Here is a 17,544-nt window from a genome sequence, read left to right as displayed (position 1 = left end):
GCTCACTAAGATGGGATTTTGCAAAATTCAATCTCTAAGGGGGTACTAAGGAGTTGCAAAGTTTGTATGAAACTTCTTTAATTTTAATAGGGTTTCACGCAAACAAAACCGTGGCGTGGATAACAGCTAGTAATATACAGGGTGTTAGTGACATCGTAACGAATACTCAGGGAGATGATTCAGACCATGATTCTGAGTTAATATCAAGTGGAATTTTCCGTCGTAAAATTCATGTTATTTTTTTAATTATTTTCAATTCTATACTTTTGCGATGGAAAATTACACTTGATATTAACTTAGAATAATCTGCTGCATCATCCCTCTCAGTATTCGTTACGTTGTCGCTTACATACCGTACAAGTACATACGGTAGCCATACAAGTAGGTATGGGTGTTAGTGACACTGTAACGAATACTGAAGGGGATGATTCAGACCATGATTCTGAGTCTATATCAAGTGAAATTTCCCGTCGGAAAAGTCATGAAAATTTTAGTGCCTTTTTAAATTATTTTGCGTTCCATACTTTTGCGACGGAAAATTCCACTTGATATCAACTCAGAATCATGACCTGAATCATCCCTTAAAGTTTTCGTTGCGGTGTCACTAACACCCTGTATAAACAAAAATATATACAAGTTAGATAAGTACAATCGTCGCCGATGTCGCTAACTGACATATCTGAATTTTTTGGCGAAACTGATTTATACGTTTTGCTATTGTCAATAAGACGCATTTTTTTTTAAAGTAAAATATTGGAGATACGTCAGTTTGCAAAATCAGCCACGACATCATGCATCATCTCGCAGAACCTCAGACACTCACGAATTATGTGAGATGGAAGATGTGCCTCGAATGGCATCCACATTTGCTGCCTTGCAGGACAGGTTATAAGTACTTTCGTATGCATATATATTATTAATCTTCAATAAGTAGCTGTACTATTTATAGTACTAGGTTCCGTAGAATAAATGTTCTAAAATTTCAAAAGTATGTGACGAATTATTTGCAAATTAATATACATTTTACAGCATTTTTATTTAAGAATGTCGCGACTCTTAAGCGAAATAATTCGCATATTATATTAATTATTCAAATTGTGGTTTTAATTCAGAAAAGGCGCGCTTTAACTGTTCTAGTTAATACATGTATATTTTTGTATTAACTACTTAATTATTATGAAAAAAAGCCATCAAAAATATTTTTATTATCAGAATCAATATAAAAAGAAAAAAGGCAAATGTTTGAAGTAGGGTACAATCAGAAGCAAATAGTTTGTTGGTTGTTGGCAACAACTTCTTGAAGACGCAGGTTATGCCGATGTTTTGAGTGTTAATATCTATGCGGCCACCTTGAACGTCCCTAATTATTGGACATTCTGGGTGTTGCTAACTATATGACTATCACTATTTCCTTCTGACTCTACAATATAAGGTTTGCAAAAGGCGGAGCCTGTATCTTGGGAAACCGTGGACACTGGGATACAAGTTCAAATTCAAAAATATCTTTATTCAGTAGGTAACATAGTTACACTTTGAATCGTATTTTTTACATAACGAACGTCATCATCCGCCTAAAACTACTACAGCTTCTCACAACCTGTATAGCCGGGAAAAAGAAGCTGCAAGAAAAACCTCGGCACAGTGCCCTAGACGTTTTTTTTTTAAATCTTAAAATATTGTTATACAATTGAGTAATTTAGCTGCCTAATATCAGTTCTCAGACAGTTAATCCCGTGCATTCATATCTTCTAACTAATCACTAACCTTATAATAACCTTTTTTGCAAAGTCTTGTAAGATTGACGCCATACATTTTTGGATTGGTCATTTCCCTTCTCTTTACCGATATTAGGCTTTAAAGTGACAGGTATAATGTAAAATAAGTTTACCTGTAGGCAACTAGACGCATACGTAAGAAAGACGCTGCACATAGGAAAATTTCAATTCATGGGACTCCTATCCACATTACTAATGGTAACCAACCCATGTTACTATGTAAGTAAGCTCCATAATAGACAAAACGTAATAAATAATAATAATATTACCAATACGCACGTCACAGACAAGCCCAAGTTCTAACATTTTCCGGGAAAATTCTCAAAAGTATTAGTATACATAAACGAAACATTTCTGTCCACCGTCGCAGTTGAAATCGGATTTCCCAATAAGCAACATCAAAAGGGTGTCCTAAGCGACCCATTGCCATAATTACAAAAAAAGCGTGCGCTTTATTTGGCGGACTGAACCCTAAATGTCCAAGTATTTTTATTAAAAACTTGTAACAGTTGTCTATAAAAAAGAGTTGCGGGGTGACTTTATAACAGAGTGGTCCTTTACGTTACGTGAGACCGTAGGCTTTTTATTTTATACTAATAACTCAACAATGGTGAATTTCTCGTGGACTTTCGTCTTAGTGATAATAACTTATGGATTTGGCAGTAAGTATTAAATAGCATATTATTATGTAAGTGTATATATTTGTGTATTTTTAATGTGCATAGTATTTTATTTTATTCTACCCATTATGTAAAATCTATCTATTTACGCGCTACACTGCAGTCTGTATATGTGTATATTTATCATCTAACGAAGGTTGTCTAGAAGAGATCGCTTTTAGCCTTTGCCCATTTTTAGTTTTTACCTGTATTGTGTTTGTGTGTGCAATAAAGTGCCCCCGATACCGACCCCGCCGGCGTGGTCGACGATTTCCCTCATTCAGCGCTTATCGCTATCGACCCACTAGGGTCGATTAATTCTTTCAAATATTTTTCCTCTCAGACGACTCCCTGAGCCGAGGTTCGCGCCCAACTGGGCACCCTCAGGCCTGTTGTCTTAAACGTTGTACCGGGTGAGAGCCTTCAGCGCTCCCCATTTGTCCGGCCAAGTAGTTAATGCCATCTGCGGCAAATCTACAATAAGTCACGTCAAAAAAAAAAAAAAAAAAAAGCAATAGTGTTAATTCATTCATTGAATCAATAATGTGTTTTGAAATGTTCATATTTGATTTGTAATTGACTTCAATTCATTTGAAAATAGCATAAAATAGCATCAGACTTGTCCCAGAAAGAATAAGCAGAGGTGTATGGTACCTAGGTCATCATCATCAGCCCATTAACGTCCCCACTGCTGGGGCACGGGCCTTCCCTTTGGATGGATAGGGAGAACGGGCCTTAAACCATCACGCGGGCCCAGTGCGGATTGATGGTTATTAACGACTGCTAATGCAGCCGGGACCAACTGCTTAACGTGCCTTCCGAAGCACGGAGGAGCTCGAGATGAAAACTTTTTTTTGTGGTCACCCATCCTATGACCGGCCTTTGCGAAAGTTGCTTAACTTCAACAATCGCAGACCGAGCGCGTTTACCGCTGCGCCACCGAGCTCCTACTTACCTAGGTACTAAGTATTTATTTATTTACACACATTTGCAACATTCATTACATATGGATATCCATTGCGTTACAAACATGATTCCCATCACAAGAACTTAAAACTACATTTACATTGGGGCTGATTCCAGTACACATCATCCAAGTTTATTTTAAGTTATACCTGTCATATTCATATCCGCCGAAAAGGAAAGGGACGGGCAATCGACAGGCATAACATTTACATAAACCTGTTTATGCAGAAATTTAAAAATCCCTCCCAAAATTTTATATAGGCCAATAACCCGTCAGAATTGTCCAAATGTAGCATGATCCGTGCTTCGGAAGGCACGTTAAGCCGTTGGTCCCGGTTACTATTTACTAATGTTACATAAGTCATATCAGGGGCCTTTGGCGGCACAATAATAACCCTGCCACCGGGGTAGCTGAGGTTGGTATTCCACCTCACAACCCACACGATAGAAGAAGATTGAGTAGGTAATGAGTACTATTTTATTTTATTTCAGTTTCAAACCAAGCCACGTGGTCGCAAGATATTAACTACTCTCCTACAAAGGTAAGATTATTTCTATAGCCTAGTTAAAAAAAAGGACTTTTTCACTTACATACCTACATATGTGTTCTCAGGTTAAGGTATACTTGTATGGGCGTAAGTTGCCTGAATTAAATAAATAAATAAATAATTTCACGCCTATTACCCATTAGAACGCCTCATTCCACTTACTACGATCCTGACACACCACATTATTGTTTCTATACATCATCATTAATCGGCCCACATCATCTCACTGGTGGGTCTCCTCAATTATGCAACACCCTTTTGCGGTCCTGCGCTAACCTCATCTACAACTTTCCCGCCGTTGCAACGATGTCATGTCATTGATAATGATCATCAACATCATTTTAAGAGCCACGCTCTTGTCGGTGCAGCAATTTCCATGCTACTTTTTAGGGAAAAATAGGACAGTGGTTTCCCTCTTGCCTTCCGCCCCGCAGTACTCTGTCTCACACAAGTGGGATGGCGCCCAGAGTAGTCTATTACAAAGCCATACTAGGACTCCTGTCCCCCGCCTCTGAATACTACTTCTTCTTCTTATCGTGTGGGTTGTGAGGTGGAATACTAGCCTCATCAACCCTGGTGTCAGGGTTATTATTGAGCCGCCAAAGGCCCCTGACATGGCTCATGTAACGACTACTTACTTACATCAATAAGTAGTAACCGGGACCAACGGCTTAACGTGCCTTCCGAAGCACGGATCATCTTACTTTCGGACAATCAGGTGATCAGCCTGTAATGTTCTAACCAAACTAATGATCACAAAGTGAATTTTGTGATATATGTCCCCACCGGGATTCGAACCCGGGGCCTCCGGATCGTGAGTCCAACGCTCAACCACTGGACCACAGAGGCCGTACTAATATACTGATAATAGTGAATAGTACTGATAATAATACACTTCCCTTTATAAATTAGTCACTATGGTCCTGTGATTCAGCGGCTTGCTTCTCAAACAGAAAGCGCCGGTTCGAACCCCATGAAGTTTTCACTAACACAGTTGGCTCGACCATCATAGACGGCGATACGGCACCTATCACGTTGGTAGAACAGAAAACTCGGTGAGATATGGGCACTGCGTTCATCTTGCGATGGATGTACCTCTGACTACTCAAATTGGGATATAGTCATGAGGTTAATGTCATCATCATCATCAGCCCATTAACGTCCCCACTGCTGGGGCACGGGCCTTCACTATGGATGGATAGGGAGATCGGGCCTTAAACCATCACGCGGGCCCAGTGCGGATTGATGGTTATTAACGACTGCTAATGCAGCCTGTACCTACCTTCCGTGCCTTCCGAAGCACAGAGGAGCTCGAGATGAACATTTTTTTTTGTGGTCACCCATCCTATGACCGGCCTTTGCGAAAGTTGCTTAACTTCAACAATCGCAGACCGAGCGCGTTTACCACTGCGCCACTGAGCTCCTAAGGTTAATGTATGTTATGTTATTTTCCCTTCCCAGATTTACTACCCCGGTCCGGTTAACAGGCCGGACTCGTACAAGTACAAGACATCAACCACAACCACACCGAAGCCATCAGTCACCAACAATGTGCAAGGTGACGCGGGTGATGATGAGGAGACTTGCATCCTGACCGCCACACCACCCGACCCTGACTCCCAGTGCTGCGGTATAGAAGCTTCCAGCAACAACTTCATCGTCGGTAAGAATTATACTATTCAGATGCTAAAGACAGGAAGGACTCCTAGGGTATTTTTTTTACCTTTGATTGGTTTGCTCCTAGCCCCAGACTTGCCCGAAGGCATTGACGAGGCCTAAGATGGTTCGAGCTCGCCCAGAAGGTGCCTGCTCGCACGCATTGAAATCACCCAGGTTATATGCATTCGGAAATACAGAAGACGGCAGAGAATTCTATTCCTTAGCAGTGCGCTGGTGGGCGGAAGGCAACCACTACCCTATAATCCCTAAAAAGTAGCATGGAGAACGCTACACCAATAAGATCGTGACTCTTAAATTAGTGACGTGATGATGAATTATATATTACCTCAAGTACTATCACACCTAACGTAAGCAACCATTCCTTAAGCTCGTAAGGCCGATATTTCCACACACAATAGTTGAACAACATAAATTTTAAAAGTCATTGGCGTCGGCTTAATGACGATACATAGATAGAAAGAATTTCACATGGGCAGAAGGAGGACCCGGTGCTGTAATGGTTACCACGCCCAGCTTGACAAGAGTTGCCATGTGCGAGTCAGATTTTTCTGTTAAAGCTTCTGTTTAAAAGCAATTGTTTATGTCACGGCAAAAAAATCTTGTCACGCTAAGAGTCGCGGTGTGATTCAAATTCAAATTCAAAAATATCTTTATTCAGTAGGTAACATAGTTACACTTTGAATCGACAATTTTTACATAACGAACGTCTCATCCGCCTTAAACTACTGCAGCTTCTCACAACCTGTAACGCCGGGAAAAAGAAGCTGCAAGAAAAACCTCGGCACAGGGCCCTAGACGTTCTTTAAAAAAATAAACATAAAATATTGGTATACAATTGAGTAATTTAGCTGCCTAATAACAATAGCGTTTAAGTTGATGTCGAGATGGGTGATTTTTAACAGAACATAACAAACAGCTCAAATACGTCCCTCTGCTGGGCACAGGCCTCCCGTCAATCAACGGGGCTGGTATGGAGCATACTCCTCCACGCTGCTCCACTGCGGGTTGGTGGAGGTATTTTTGGTACGGGGTGGTGGTTAATGTAACAAAATGAAGAAAAAAGTTTATGAAGTTGTTGTTGTTGATGGGGTTGGTAATCCACCTCACAACTCACACGATAGAAGAAGGAAGAAATAAGTTAATTTACCCCATGACCAAAGCAATGTGGGGACATTTAGAAAATGTAATTTTCGTAAAACGCCATTTCTTAGCCAAGGAGGAAAACAGAAACAAAGTTGTAGGAAATTCTTCCATAAACCACTAATTCCGGTATCGGACTTTATAATGAACTACAAAATGTTACCTCAAGGTGTTTTGGTTTTCAACAATATTTTCCTCAATAAATTGCACCGAATCCTTTAAAACTGGACTATCTAGTTTCACCTTAGCAGCTTAAAATATATTAATATTTTTATTACCCTTAATTATGTGAAAAAACATTGTAAAAATAGACTTCCTACAATACATTTTGGGCACTAAACGCTGGCGTTACGATCTCTATCATAGAGGTAATAACTGAGTAGATTAGCCTTTTGCGGCTCAATAATTACCCTGACACCAGGATTAACGAGGTTAGTAATCCACCTCACAACCCACACGGGAGAAGAAGAAACACTTTACATAAAGCGACATTAATATATCTATACAAAAACTGGTTTATCGAGATTTTTATTACCAAGCTATGTTTATAATTTCTCTGTCAGATACATGAAGCTTTAATCTCTCTTACGAAGAATAAGAGGTAAACAGTATACATAAGGATAATATTACTCTTCTTCTCTGATAATAATAACATAATATTACTTACACTAATGTGTGGTAAAATATTCCCTTTGATAATTGAAAACATTTTGGAACGAAAACTAATTAATTTGAATTCAGATATATAATATCAAAGAACATTGACGTCATAAGTATAATTTAAGGAAAGATGCAAACTGCAACAAAGGCCGGTCAGATTTTTTACCCCGTGCAAGTGGGACAGACAATCCGCCCACGCTCATTACTTCTTAATAAACTACCAAACATATTAAAAGAAGGAAAAAGTGATAAATATCATCAGTGATTGGGATAGGTAGTGCTTTTGTGTTTTGAGGTCAATAACCCTGAATGTTGTGCTAAATATGGATATGACCACGAGATTTTTGAGATTGCGAAATTATGTTACATTATAATATTATTCTTGTCTATACTTATAATAAATCTGTAGAGAGGTCAATTCTGTACATTAAATATTTTTTCAAAATAACTATCAGGGGGTGATAAGTGATCGATACTGATGCCAAAAATGCAATCAGTAAAATTTTTGTCTGTCTGTCTGTCTGTCTGTCTGTATGTTCCTTATAGAAACAAAAACTACTGGACGGATTTTAATGAAACTTGGTACAATTATTCTTCACACTCCTGGACAGGTCATAGTATACTTTTCATCACGCTACAATCAATAGGAGCAGAGTAGTGAAGGGAAATCCTTTTGTATGAAAAATCTAAACCACTCAAGTTAGACGTTTGAAATTTGGCATGCAGGTACCTTAGATAACGTAGAGGTGCACTAAGAAAGGAATTCCCGAAATTCCCACGGGAACGGGAATTAGCGGAAAAATATTTTTGTATGAAAAATCTAAACCATTCAAGTTAGATGTTTGAAATTTGTCATGCAGGTACCTTAGATACCGTAGAGGTGTACTAAGAAAGGAATTCCCGAAATTCCCACGGGAACGGGAATTAGCGGGAAAATCCTTTTGTATGAAAAATCTAAACCACTCAAGTTAGACGTTTGAAATTTGGCATGCAGGTACCATAGGTACCGTAGAGGTGCACTAAGAAAGGAATTCCCAAAATTCTCACGGGAACGGGAATTAGCGGGAAATACCTTTTGTATGAAAAATCTAAACCACTCAAGTTAGACATTTGAAATTTAGCATGCAGATACCTTAGGTACCGTGGAGGTGCACTAAGAAAGGAATTCCCGAAATTCTCACGAGAACGGGAATTAGCGGGAAAATCCTTTTGTATGAAAAATCTAAACCATTCAAGTTAGACGTTTGAAATTTGTCATGCAGGTACCTTAGGTACCGTGGAGGTGCACTAAGAAAGGAATTCCCGAAATTCCCACGGGAACGGGAATTAACGGGAAAATCCTTTTGTATGAAAAATCTAAACCATTCAAGTAAGATGTTTAAAATTTGGCACGCAGGTACCTTAGACACCGTAGAGGTGTACTAAGAAAGGAATTCCCGAAATTCCCACGGGAACGGGAATTAGCGGGAAAATCCTTTTGTATGAAAAATCTAAACCACTCAAGTTAGACGTTTGAAATTTGGCATGCAGGTACTTTAGTAAACTTAAAGCTTAGTTGCAACAGGATATTACAAAATGCCCACGGGAACGGTAGTTAGCGGGAAAAAACATTTGTATGAAAAAATCAAATCTAAATAAAAGGAGAAACTGACTGACTCAGTGACTGACATATCAACGCATAGCCTGAACGGCTAAATGTAGGCATTTGAAATTTGGAAGGGACATAGCTTAGGTACCGTAGAGGTGCACTAAGAAAGGAATTCCCGGAATTCCCACGGGAACGGAAATTAGCGGGAAAAAAACATTTGTATGAAAAAATCGAAACCGCGTAAGATAGATGTTTTCAATTCAATACAATTAAATTATTTATTGCATTCCATGTAGTACAATGGGGTGTTACATAGGCATAGGAACTAAAACATGGACCCTGTAGGGCACAGCAACGTTGAAGGGAAGAGAGGAAGTGTGTATTAAAATTAAAACTCAATGAACAATCAATTAAAAAAAAATCAATTCAATCAATTGATTCAATCTAGCATGCATGCATACCTTAGTAAATATAAAGTTTATTTTTGGCTGTATTTTGAAAAATGGGAGTTATTGGGAAAAAAATTGTATGAAAAAATCTAAACTGCATAAGTTAGATGCTTGAAATTTGATATGCACTCCCACACACACAAAGATCTCTCTCTTATATAACACGCCACGCGGACGAAGTCGCGGGCAAAAGCTAGTATTAAATAAAAGTAAACTGTTTGCAAAACATAAATAAATAATAATAAACAATAAAAAAGCGTAACATACAAATTACTAAAATAATTCACAAAATAGCAAAAAATGTTTAATAAAAATTCGAATATTGTGTTTCGATATTTAAGATTTGGGAGGCATATCCGTGTTACGACAAATCTCGCAAATGGCACTACCTATCCCGAACACTGGTTATCATGGTCGTATTCGTGCGAGACAAGCAAAGGTGCCCCTTCTGTCATCTTTATTAAAGTTCCACGCTCTTGTCGGTGTAGCATTCTCCATTGATGTTTATCAAAGGCCAATTCTTTGACTTCATTATAAGACACGACTTTCGCCTGGTCTTTAATTTGTTCCATGTTAGCTCTTCTTGGTCTTCCCCTTCCTCTCTTTCCTTGAAGATTTTTTTCGTACTCTTACTACCACTTCTTGGTTAATAACCATTTCTGTCCAACTTTGGTTCCATCCTTCTCCAACACCACATTTAAAGGAAAGTCTCTCTCTCTGTCTTTCTGTGTCAGCGTTCAAGTTTCACATCCATATGAAGCTATACTCCGTACGAAAGTTTTGATGCATCGTTTTCTGATTGTTTTGCCTTGAATATGCGCCTCTTCTACACGTAGTATAAATACAGGGTGTTAGTGACATCATAACGAAAAAAAAATGGAACGCCTATTTGATTGTACTAAAAACGATGGTGCTTTTCTTGTCGCAAATGTTTAATTAAGATTTTGAATTTTTACTGTGCCGCAATGTAAGTCGAACAACGCGAAACAGCCGCTAAACCTACGCGCGGCTACGTTACGCGTGCGTGATACGATGTTGATATCTAGGTAGGAGTTTTCATTCTCTTGTATTTAGATGCTTAGTGGTTCAACGTTTAAAAATTGTTGAGTTTGTTGAAGTAGAACACCTACTGCCACGATTTTTCACACATGGTACCTACCTACCAGTTATTAAAATGTTCCTAACTTATTCTTATCTTAGGTGGCGAAGCGACCACTCTGGAGCAGTATCCGTGGCTAGTGGCCATAGAGTACAAGAGAAAGGATGACGGGAAGATGAAGGTATACTGCGGAGGGTTCCTCATCAGTGGACGGTACATGCTCTCTGCAGCACACTGCTTCGTCGGCGAGGTTGAACAGGTTGGGAAACCGTAAGTACAGATTTTCCTTAACATTTTTAGGATTCCGACGTAGTTGCCTCAACCATTATACACGGCGAACCGGCCGCAAGAAAATGACTATTTATCATAACTCATCTCTCTTCTTTTTAATAACCTGTTCGGTTTTTATTTTATTTATTTATAGCCTTATATCAGAAAAACAAGTCACATTTTAAAGTTTTTCCTTAATCTCCGATAACCGAATCTGTGTGCCTTCGTATAAAGGCCTCCTCCATTTTTCTCCATTCTTCTTTTAAAATGGCCACATCGAAGCAATTCATCTAAGAAATCCATATTGCAATTTGACATATGTAAGTGCGCAATGTAAACAAATGTCAAATACAAACAAACAAATATAATGGACGAACAATAAAGTAGGATATAGGATATAAGGGTTCCGTTTTTAATTTTGAAGTTCAGAACCTTAAAAAATGTTGTGATGTTCAATATTTCACCAACAATATAAATCTGCCGTTTCTTTCAGACAAAACATTCTCCTGGGAGAATACAACGTGACGAACGAAGGGCCGGATTGTATAAAAACTAAAGCTGGAGCCACAGTGTGCACTAAAGGCGCTACAAGGGTTCCAATTGAGAGCGTTGTTGTACATCCTGAGCATTACCACGATACAAGAGTCAACTATCACGATATTGCTATAGTGAGGCTGAGCAAGACAGTGGAATACAGCAGTAAGTATTAAGTACTTAGGTAGATAATGGCCCCGATTCCTGTAGACACCTCCTAATTTTATTCGAAGTTATACCTGTCATTTTATTATCCGCCGAAAAGGAGACGGACGGATAAATGACAACCGTTAATTTTAAAATGAACGAGTGACCGAATGAATAACCCGGACGAGTAAAATAGGCGTCTCGCCGATATGCAACCTGTGTCACGTGTGCTGTCAACTTAATGTTGTCGGGTTATTGGCAAATAAAATTTTTCGTATAGAATTAAAAATATTATAATTTTAAAAAAAGAACACAAAAAGTCATGAATTTGGCGACGGAAAATTCCACTTGATATTAACTCAGAATCATAGTTTGAATGTCTGAATCATCCCCTTCAGTGTATGGGACATACCTAATAGTCTACCATTTATGGTCAGTCACATCTCTAGCGCGAGCAAGCCAACGCGTCTCAATGTTTGGATCTTGTAATTTAATTAATATCCTAAGTAATACAGTTCATTCAATTGTTTGTGTGGGGTTTTATTACAATTTACCATCGCTCCGTACGGTCACGAGCATTAATATGTATACATTTTGGTACCATGTCACATTAACTTTTTTGAGAAATTGAACTGTAAGTCTCACTAAATGTCAAATATGTTAGTGCGACAGAGTCCTAAAGTGGGTACATTATATTGCTCATGACTGTACACAGTATTATTTACGATGTCACTAACTGTATATATTCTATTTTCAGATTACGTGCGTCCAATTTGCCTCCCTAAGTCGGACTTAGAAGTGTCGCCTCTAGACAACCTGATGCTGTATACCACTGGATGGGGCGCCATTAAGCAGCGACGAGTCAACTTTGGCTTCTTCTCTGAATACGATGGCATCAAACGACATGTCGCTGTGCCTTACAGGAACATCACGGTAAGTTAATAAATAAATAAACAGGGTGTTAGTGACACCGTAACGGAAACTTTGAGAGATGATTCAGACCATTATTCTGAGTTGATATCAAGGGTATTTTTCCATCGCAAAAGTACGGAAAAAATAATAAAAAATCACTAACATTTTCACGATTTTTCCGACTTCCACTTGATATCGACTCAGAATCATAATAACTCATTGGATTGAAATAAATGTGTATAAATTAAAAAAGAAATTGTCTTCTACAGGCATGCAGGGAAGTCTTCGGTAGTTTCGTGGGGGAAGGTCACATGTGCGCCGGCGGCGAGCAAGGCAAGGACTCGTGCCGGGGGGACTCCGGCGGCCCTCTGATGCGCGAGAGTGACGGCGTCTTCTCCGTGATCGGGATGGTCAGCACTGGGACCGGGAAGCACGCCTGCGGTACCGAGGGGTTCCCAGCGATATACGTCAAGATATACCAGTACTTGGACTGGATTAGGAGCAACATCAAACCTTAAGAAGTTCTCGAAGTTTCGAAGCGATTGGTGCTAAAATTGTTAGTAGTTAGAACATTTTCCACGTTTCAATTATAAACCCCGAACCCCGGTACCGGAAAATGGAATTCTTCTCTGCTTACCCCGGTGAGAGATAGGCGTGAGTTTATGTATGTATGTATGTAACCCCGGTACCGGACATCATCATCATTAGCCGTACGACGCCCACCGCTGGGCATAGGCCACCCCCAAGGATCTCCACACTGGACATGCAATGAGTTATTAATTTATCTTAAGTGCAGTTTTCACTCACACAAAGTTGACTCGACCATTATAGACGGCGATACGTCTCACCACCTATCACGTTGGTCTAATAGAAAGCTCGGTGAGGTGTGGGTACTTAGTTCATCTTACGATTAATGTACCTTTGACTATTCCATTGGGATATAGTTGTAAGCTTATGTTTATGTGTTCAATTATAAACCCGCAGTGGAGTCGCGTGGTGGAGTATGCTCCATACTCCCCAAGTAGTAGGTTGTATAGGGCATTTATGTTTTAATAATAACATTTAAAATGTCGATTGCAATATCTTGTACCTTCATAGTTTTTAAGATTTAATAGTAGAAATAAATAATAAGATACATATTATTTCTCTTTCTTTTTATTTGACTATCCTAATCGTAGTTAGAACGTAACACAACTCCATCCAAGTGCCTTGTATAAATAATATAGCAAAGCAGAATTTCGTCGCATTTGCTTATAATAATACACAGGTAAATAAAACTGGTCGATTGGTCTTCGTAGTGTCCGTAATCACACTGAACAGAGGCATAAGCAATCAGAAGATAATTTACAGCCACTTTTGATATGATTTATGCAATATTAAGATATACAGGGTGGCCCAGAAGTTCAGGTTCAAAATGAAAAATTAGATAGAGGGGCTCATTAGCTACCAGAAACACTCCCATGTATGTTCAGCAATTATTTACGGTTTAGGAGATATGACCCATTTTGTACCTTTTTCTAGATTTTCTACCTTACTTCAGAAATAATCATTTTGTCGCTATCCCTTTATTTTACTTCACAACTATGCCTAAGGCTGTGTACCGCTCAATCAAAGATAAATCAAAGTCAAATCAAAGATAAAAAAAAAAGTTATCGGAAGTCAAAGTGAGAATTCGACCAAAATTGTTACAGTTGTTAATACTTCGCCGAAGAATGAGATTGTCATGGACCCTGAAAGTATTTCTTAAAACTGCTCCATTTAATAGGCTTTTAGAAATATCCAAAAAAAGTACCCTTAATAAGGGCATAAAACTAAGTAATTAGCCCTCAAAGATTGCAAAACAGACAGATTTGAAGGAAAATTTGACATTCTCATACAATGTAGCTGCTTCTTTCTAACGTTTTGTTAAGGGTGCTCGGTAGTTAGGAGTGTCTGGTAGCTAATGAGCCCCTCTATCTAATTTTTCATTTTGAACCTGAACTTCTGGGCAAGCCTGTATAGATATTTGGTACAGTATGGTATGTGAATCAGCCCATTGCCCGCGCATACTTACGTATAGTGTCAATAAAAAACCAATCCCTATGTCGGATTTTACGACATGCCGGCGAAGATGAGCAGCTAAAACTCTGTTTGGTGAACGCAGAATCTACTAATGTTACAGGTTCGAATGCCTGCTCATATTCTAAGCCACTGAACTCGACGTCATGTTTCGTTCATAGATAATGGATATCACTTGGTTTCCAGAAATGGCTATAAGCCCTGTTAAGAAGCATTAACACAGCTGGCGAGCAGTGGGTGTACAGTCATGAGCAATATAATGTACCCACTTTAGGACTCTGTCGCACTAACATATTTGACATTTAGTGAGACTTACAGTTCAATTTGTCAAAATAGTTAATATGACATGGTACCAAAGTGTATACAAATATCAACGCTCGTGACCGTACATACTATGCACCTCTGCCTACTCCCTTCGGCGAAACAGGCGTGATACTATGTTATGTTATAAAAAGCTGAAGGCGTGCTTTCTGTTTTATATTCGCGAAAAATCATGTTTCTTTATAACAATAATACATGAAAATTAAAAACTTTGAATTATTCATCTTACCTCTGACTAACCTGTTTGGGATATAGACGTGAACTTATGTTATGTTGTTTGTAATACCTAGACCTATTAATTATTACTTGCTGTTTAACAAGTTCGTTGCCACTTACAGCATCAAGTTCTGTTATAAAGAAACGTATTCTAAACTCGTTAGCGTTTTAATTCGCGTTTCACGGAAAACAGATAAGTCTTTGTCACCGGTTTTTTCACATTTATCATCACCATCAGTCAGCCCGCATCATCCCACTGTTGGGTATGGGCCTCCTCCATTCCGGTCAAAAATCACGTCAATTCGTCGCTCCGTTTCGCCGTGAAAGATGGACAAACGCCTGACCTGACCTTTCGCTTTCAGGATTTATAGGTACATAGATTTATTTTTACACATACATAAACTTACGCCTATTTCCCACCAGGGTAAGCAGAGACTATAGAATTCCATTTGCTTCGATCCTCACACATCTCTTGCTTCCTCCACATTCATCAATCTCCTAATATCTCCAATTTGCTCAATGTCTCTTTGCCAACCCTACCATCAACTTCATCATCTTTGCGATAATATTTGTCTATGTACACTCTAATTCTATTAAAATAATTTGGTATACATATATTATAATGTACATTTTTGAATTGAATTTGAATATATACACCATTAACACATGTTTATGGAATACGATGTTCGAGCGTCACCCAACACAGGGTCCACATAATATCAGCGTCGTGGTTCACACCGCGACTTGTGCTGAGTGAGGCCCTTTTATCCCAGGACGTCCACCACCATCTTATGGTCATTTCGACAAACATCCGTCTTGCTTTTTTGTAATTGTTTTGGTGGAAATTTGATATGATGTTGTTGTTTTTTTTTTGTGTGTGGCGTCCTTTTATGATAGACTTTTTCTATTATATTCTAACTTTCATTTTATTTACCGCTTTCGCAATATTTTCTCATATATTTTTGTAAAATACTTGCATTGGTGTACTTGATATTAATACGAACATACAACACATAGGACCGATTTCGTTGTATCTGTAGAAACTAACTGATTGTCATAATTATCAAAGCACAGATTATAATTTGACCCAATGCCATTAATATACCTAATATTTGTTAAGGAACTAAAGATAATAGCGTCTTACGAACGCGAGGGTAAACAACCATCTACCCCGGAAGAAATTAGCAGACGTGTTTTTATCTTAACAAGGTTGACAATCGAAAGGACTTTGTGTCTTTAAAACACCATGGAACCAGTAGCGAGTCACCTTTAGTATGGGAAACCCCGATAAATACGTAATAATTTGTATTTTTTTCAAGGAAAATCAACCTTAATACATTAGCATAATGCAATGTAGTCATACAAAAATGTTAATAGACTGACAAGTGACCACAGAGTAGTGAGGTCAGTTAATAAATTTTAATAACGTAATGAATGAATTATGTAACCTACATTCTAAATACATAGTACGGTCACGAGCACTAATATGTATACACTTTGAAACCATGTCACATGAACTTTTTGACAAATTAAACCGTAAGTCTCATTAAATGTCAAATATGATAGTGCGGCCCATCATGTTAGTGTCATCGTAACGAAAACTTTGAGGGATGATTCAGACCATGATTCTGAGTTGATACCAGGAGGAATTTTCCGGTCGTCACAAAACTATGGAACTGAAAATAATTTTATAAAACACAAAATTTTCCATGAATTTTCTGACAAGAAATTCCGCTTGATATCAACTCAGAATCATGGTCAGAATCATCCCCCTCAGTATTCGTTACGATGTCGCTAACACTGTTCTTTCTAATTCATTTACAAATCAAGTTACCTCACTTGTCTTCTAGACAAGACAACTACTACTTAAAAACAACTCTGACACATAAAAGACAAAAACAACCATTATCTCAGAAATCTTGTATCTTATAGAAATCCCATTTTCTCATAATAGTTTACTTGCTAATTTAACTACACTGCGGGGCTCGCAACTAATGGACGAGACCCGTCATACCGGTCTTCAAAAAAGAAACAGATAAATACGCTGACAGTATTGCAACTTGAAACGCACACAAGCTCAATACTCGTTTAGTCTTTTTTTTTGGAATTTAATGGGCTAGTCACACGACCTTAAAGCCAAGTCTTTGTTTGGTTTGTTTTTTCCACATATTAACTGACATAATCAGTGATCGGGATAGATAGTGCCAGTTTTTATCATAGAATTAATACAAAGTCCAATATCGTTGGCTTATAGCAAAAACCACGAAACGGCGTTTATGAAAAATCACATTCTGTTACGATTTTCTTCAACAAAATCACATTTTCATTCAATTAATTTCATTTTGGAACACATTATTTCCCTGAATTGAAACTAGCGTGTCTATTGCGGTGTTCTGTTAACAAAAATCACATGCGAATGTTACGGCTTCCGTGGTCCAATGGTTGAGCGTTGTGCTCACGATCCGGAGGTCCCGGGTTCGAATCCCGGTGGGGACATATCACAAAAATCACTTTGTGATCCC

The 17,544-nt window shown here is 38.5% G+C and overlaps 2 protein-coding genes across 2 annotated transcripts in view; one reads left to right on the top strand and one right to left on the bottom strand.

Moving 5' to 3' along the window:
* LOC126377433 (protein MTSS 1) overlaps positions 1 to 17,544 on the bottom strand; it is a 225,663-nt gene that overhangs the window by 44,734 nt on the left and 163,385 nt on the right. The gene's annotated exons all lie outside the window — the stretch shown is intronic.
* On the top strand, positions 2,164 to 13,543 carry LOC126377383 (phenoloxidase-activating enzyme-like). Its single transcript, XM_050025111.1, has 7 exons — positions 2,164 to 2,437; positions 3,893 to 3,942; positions 5,410 to 5,611; positions 10,666 to 10,834; positions 11,328 to 11,533; positions 12,273 to 12,448; positions 12,697 to 13,543. The coding sequence occupies exons 1-7, from the start codon at positions 2,383 to 2,385 to the stop codon at positions 12,943 to 12,945; spliced, it is 1,107 nt and encodes a 368-aa protein (XP_049881068.1). The 5' UTR covers positions 2,164 to 2,382; the 3' UTR covers positions 12,946 to 13,543.

The sequence above is a fragment of the Pectinophora gossypiella genome, chromosome 23 (genome assembly GCF_024362695.1).
Source record: "Pectinophora gossypiella chromosome 23, ilPecGoss1.1, whole genome shotgun sequence".
Classification (NCBI taxonomy): domain Eukaryota; kingdom Metazoa; phylum Arthropoda; class Insecta; order Lepidoptera; family Gelechiidae; genus Pectinophora; species Pectinophora gossypiella.
The sequence above is the reverse complement of the archived record's forward strand: the minus strand, read 5'-3'. Positions and strand labels throughout refer to the sequence as shown.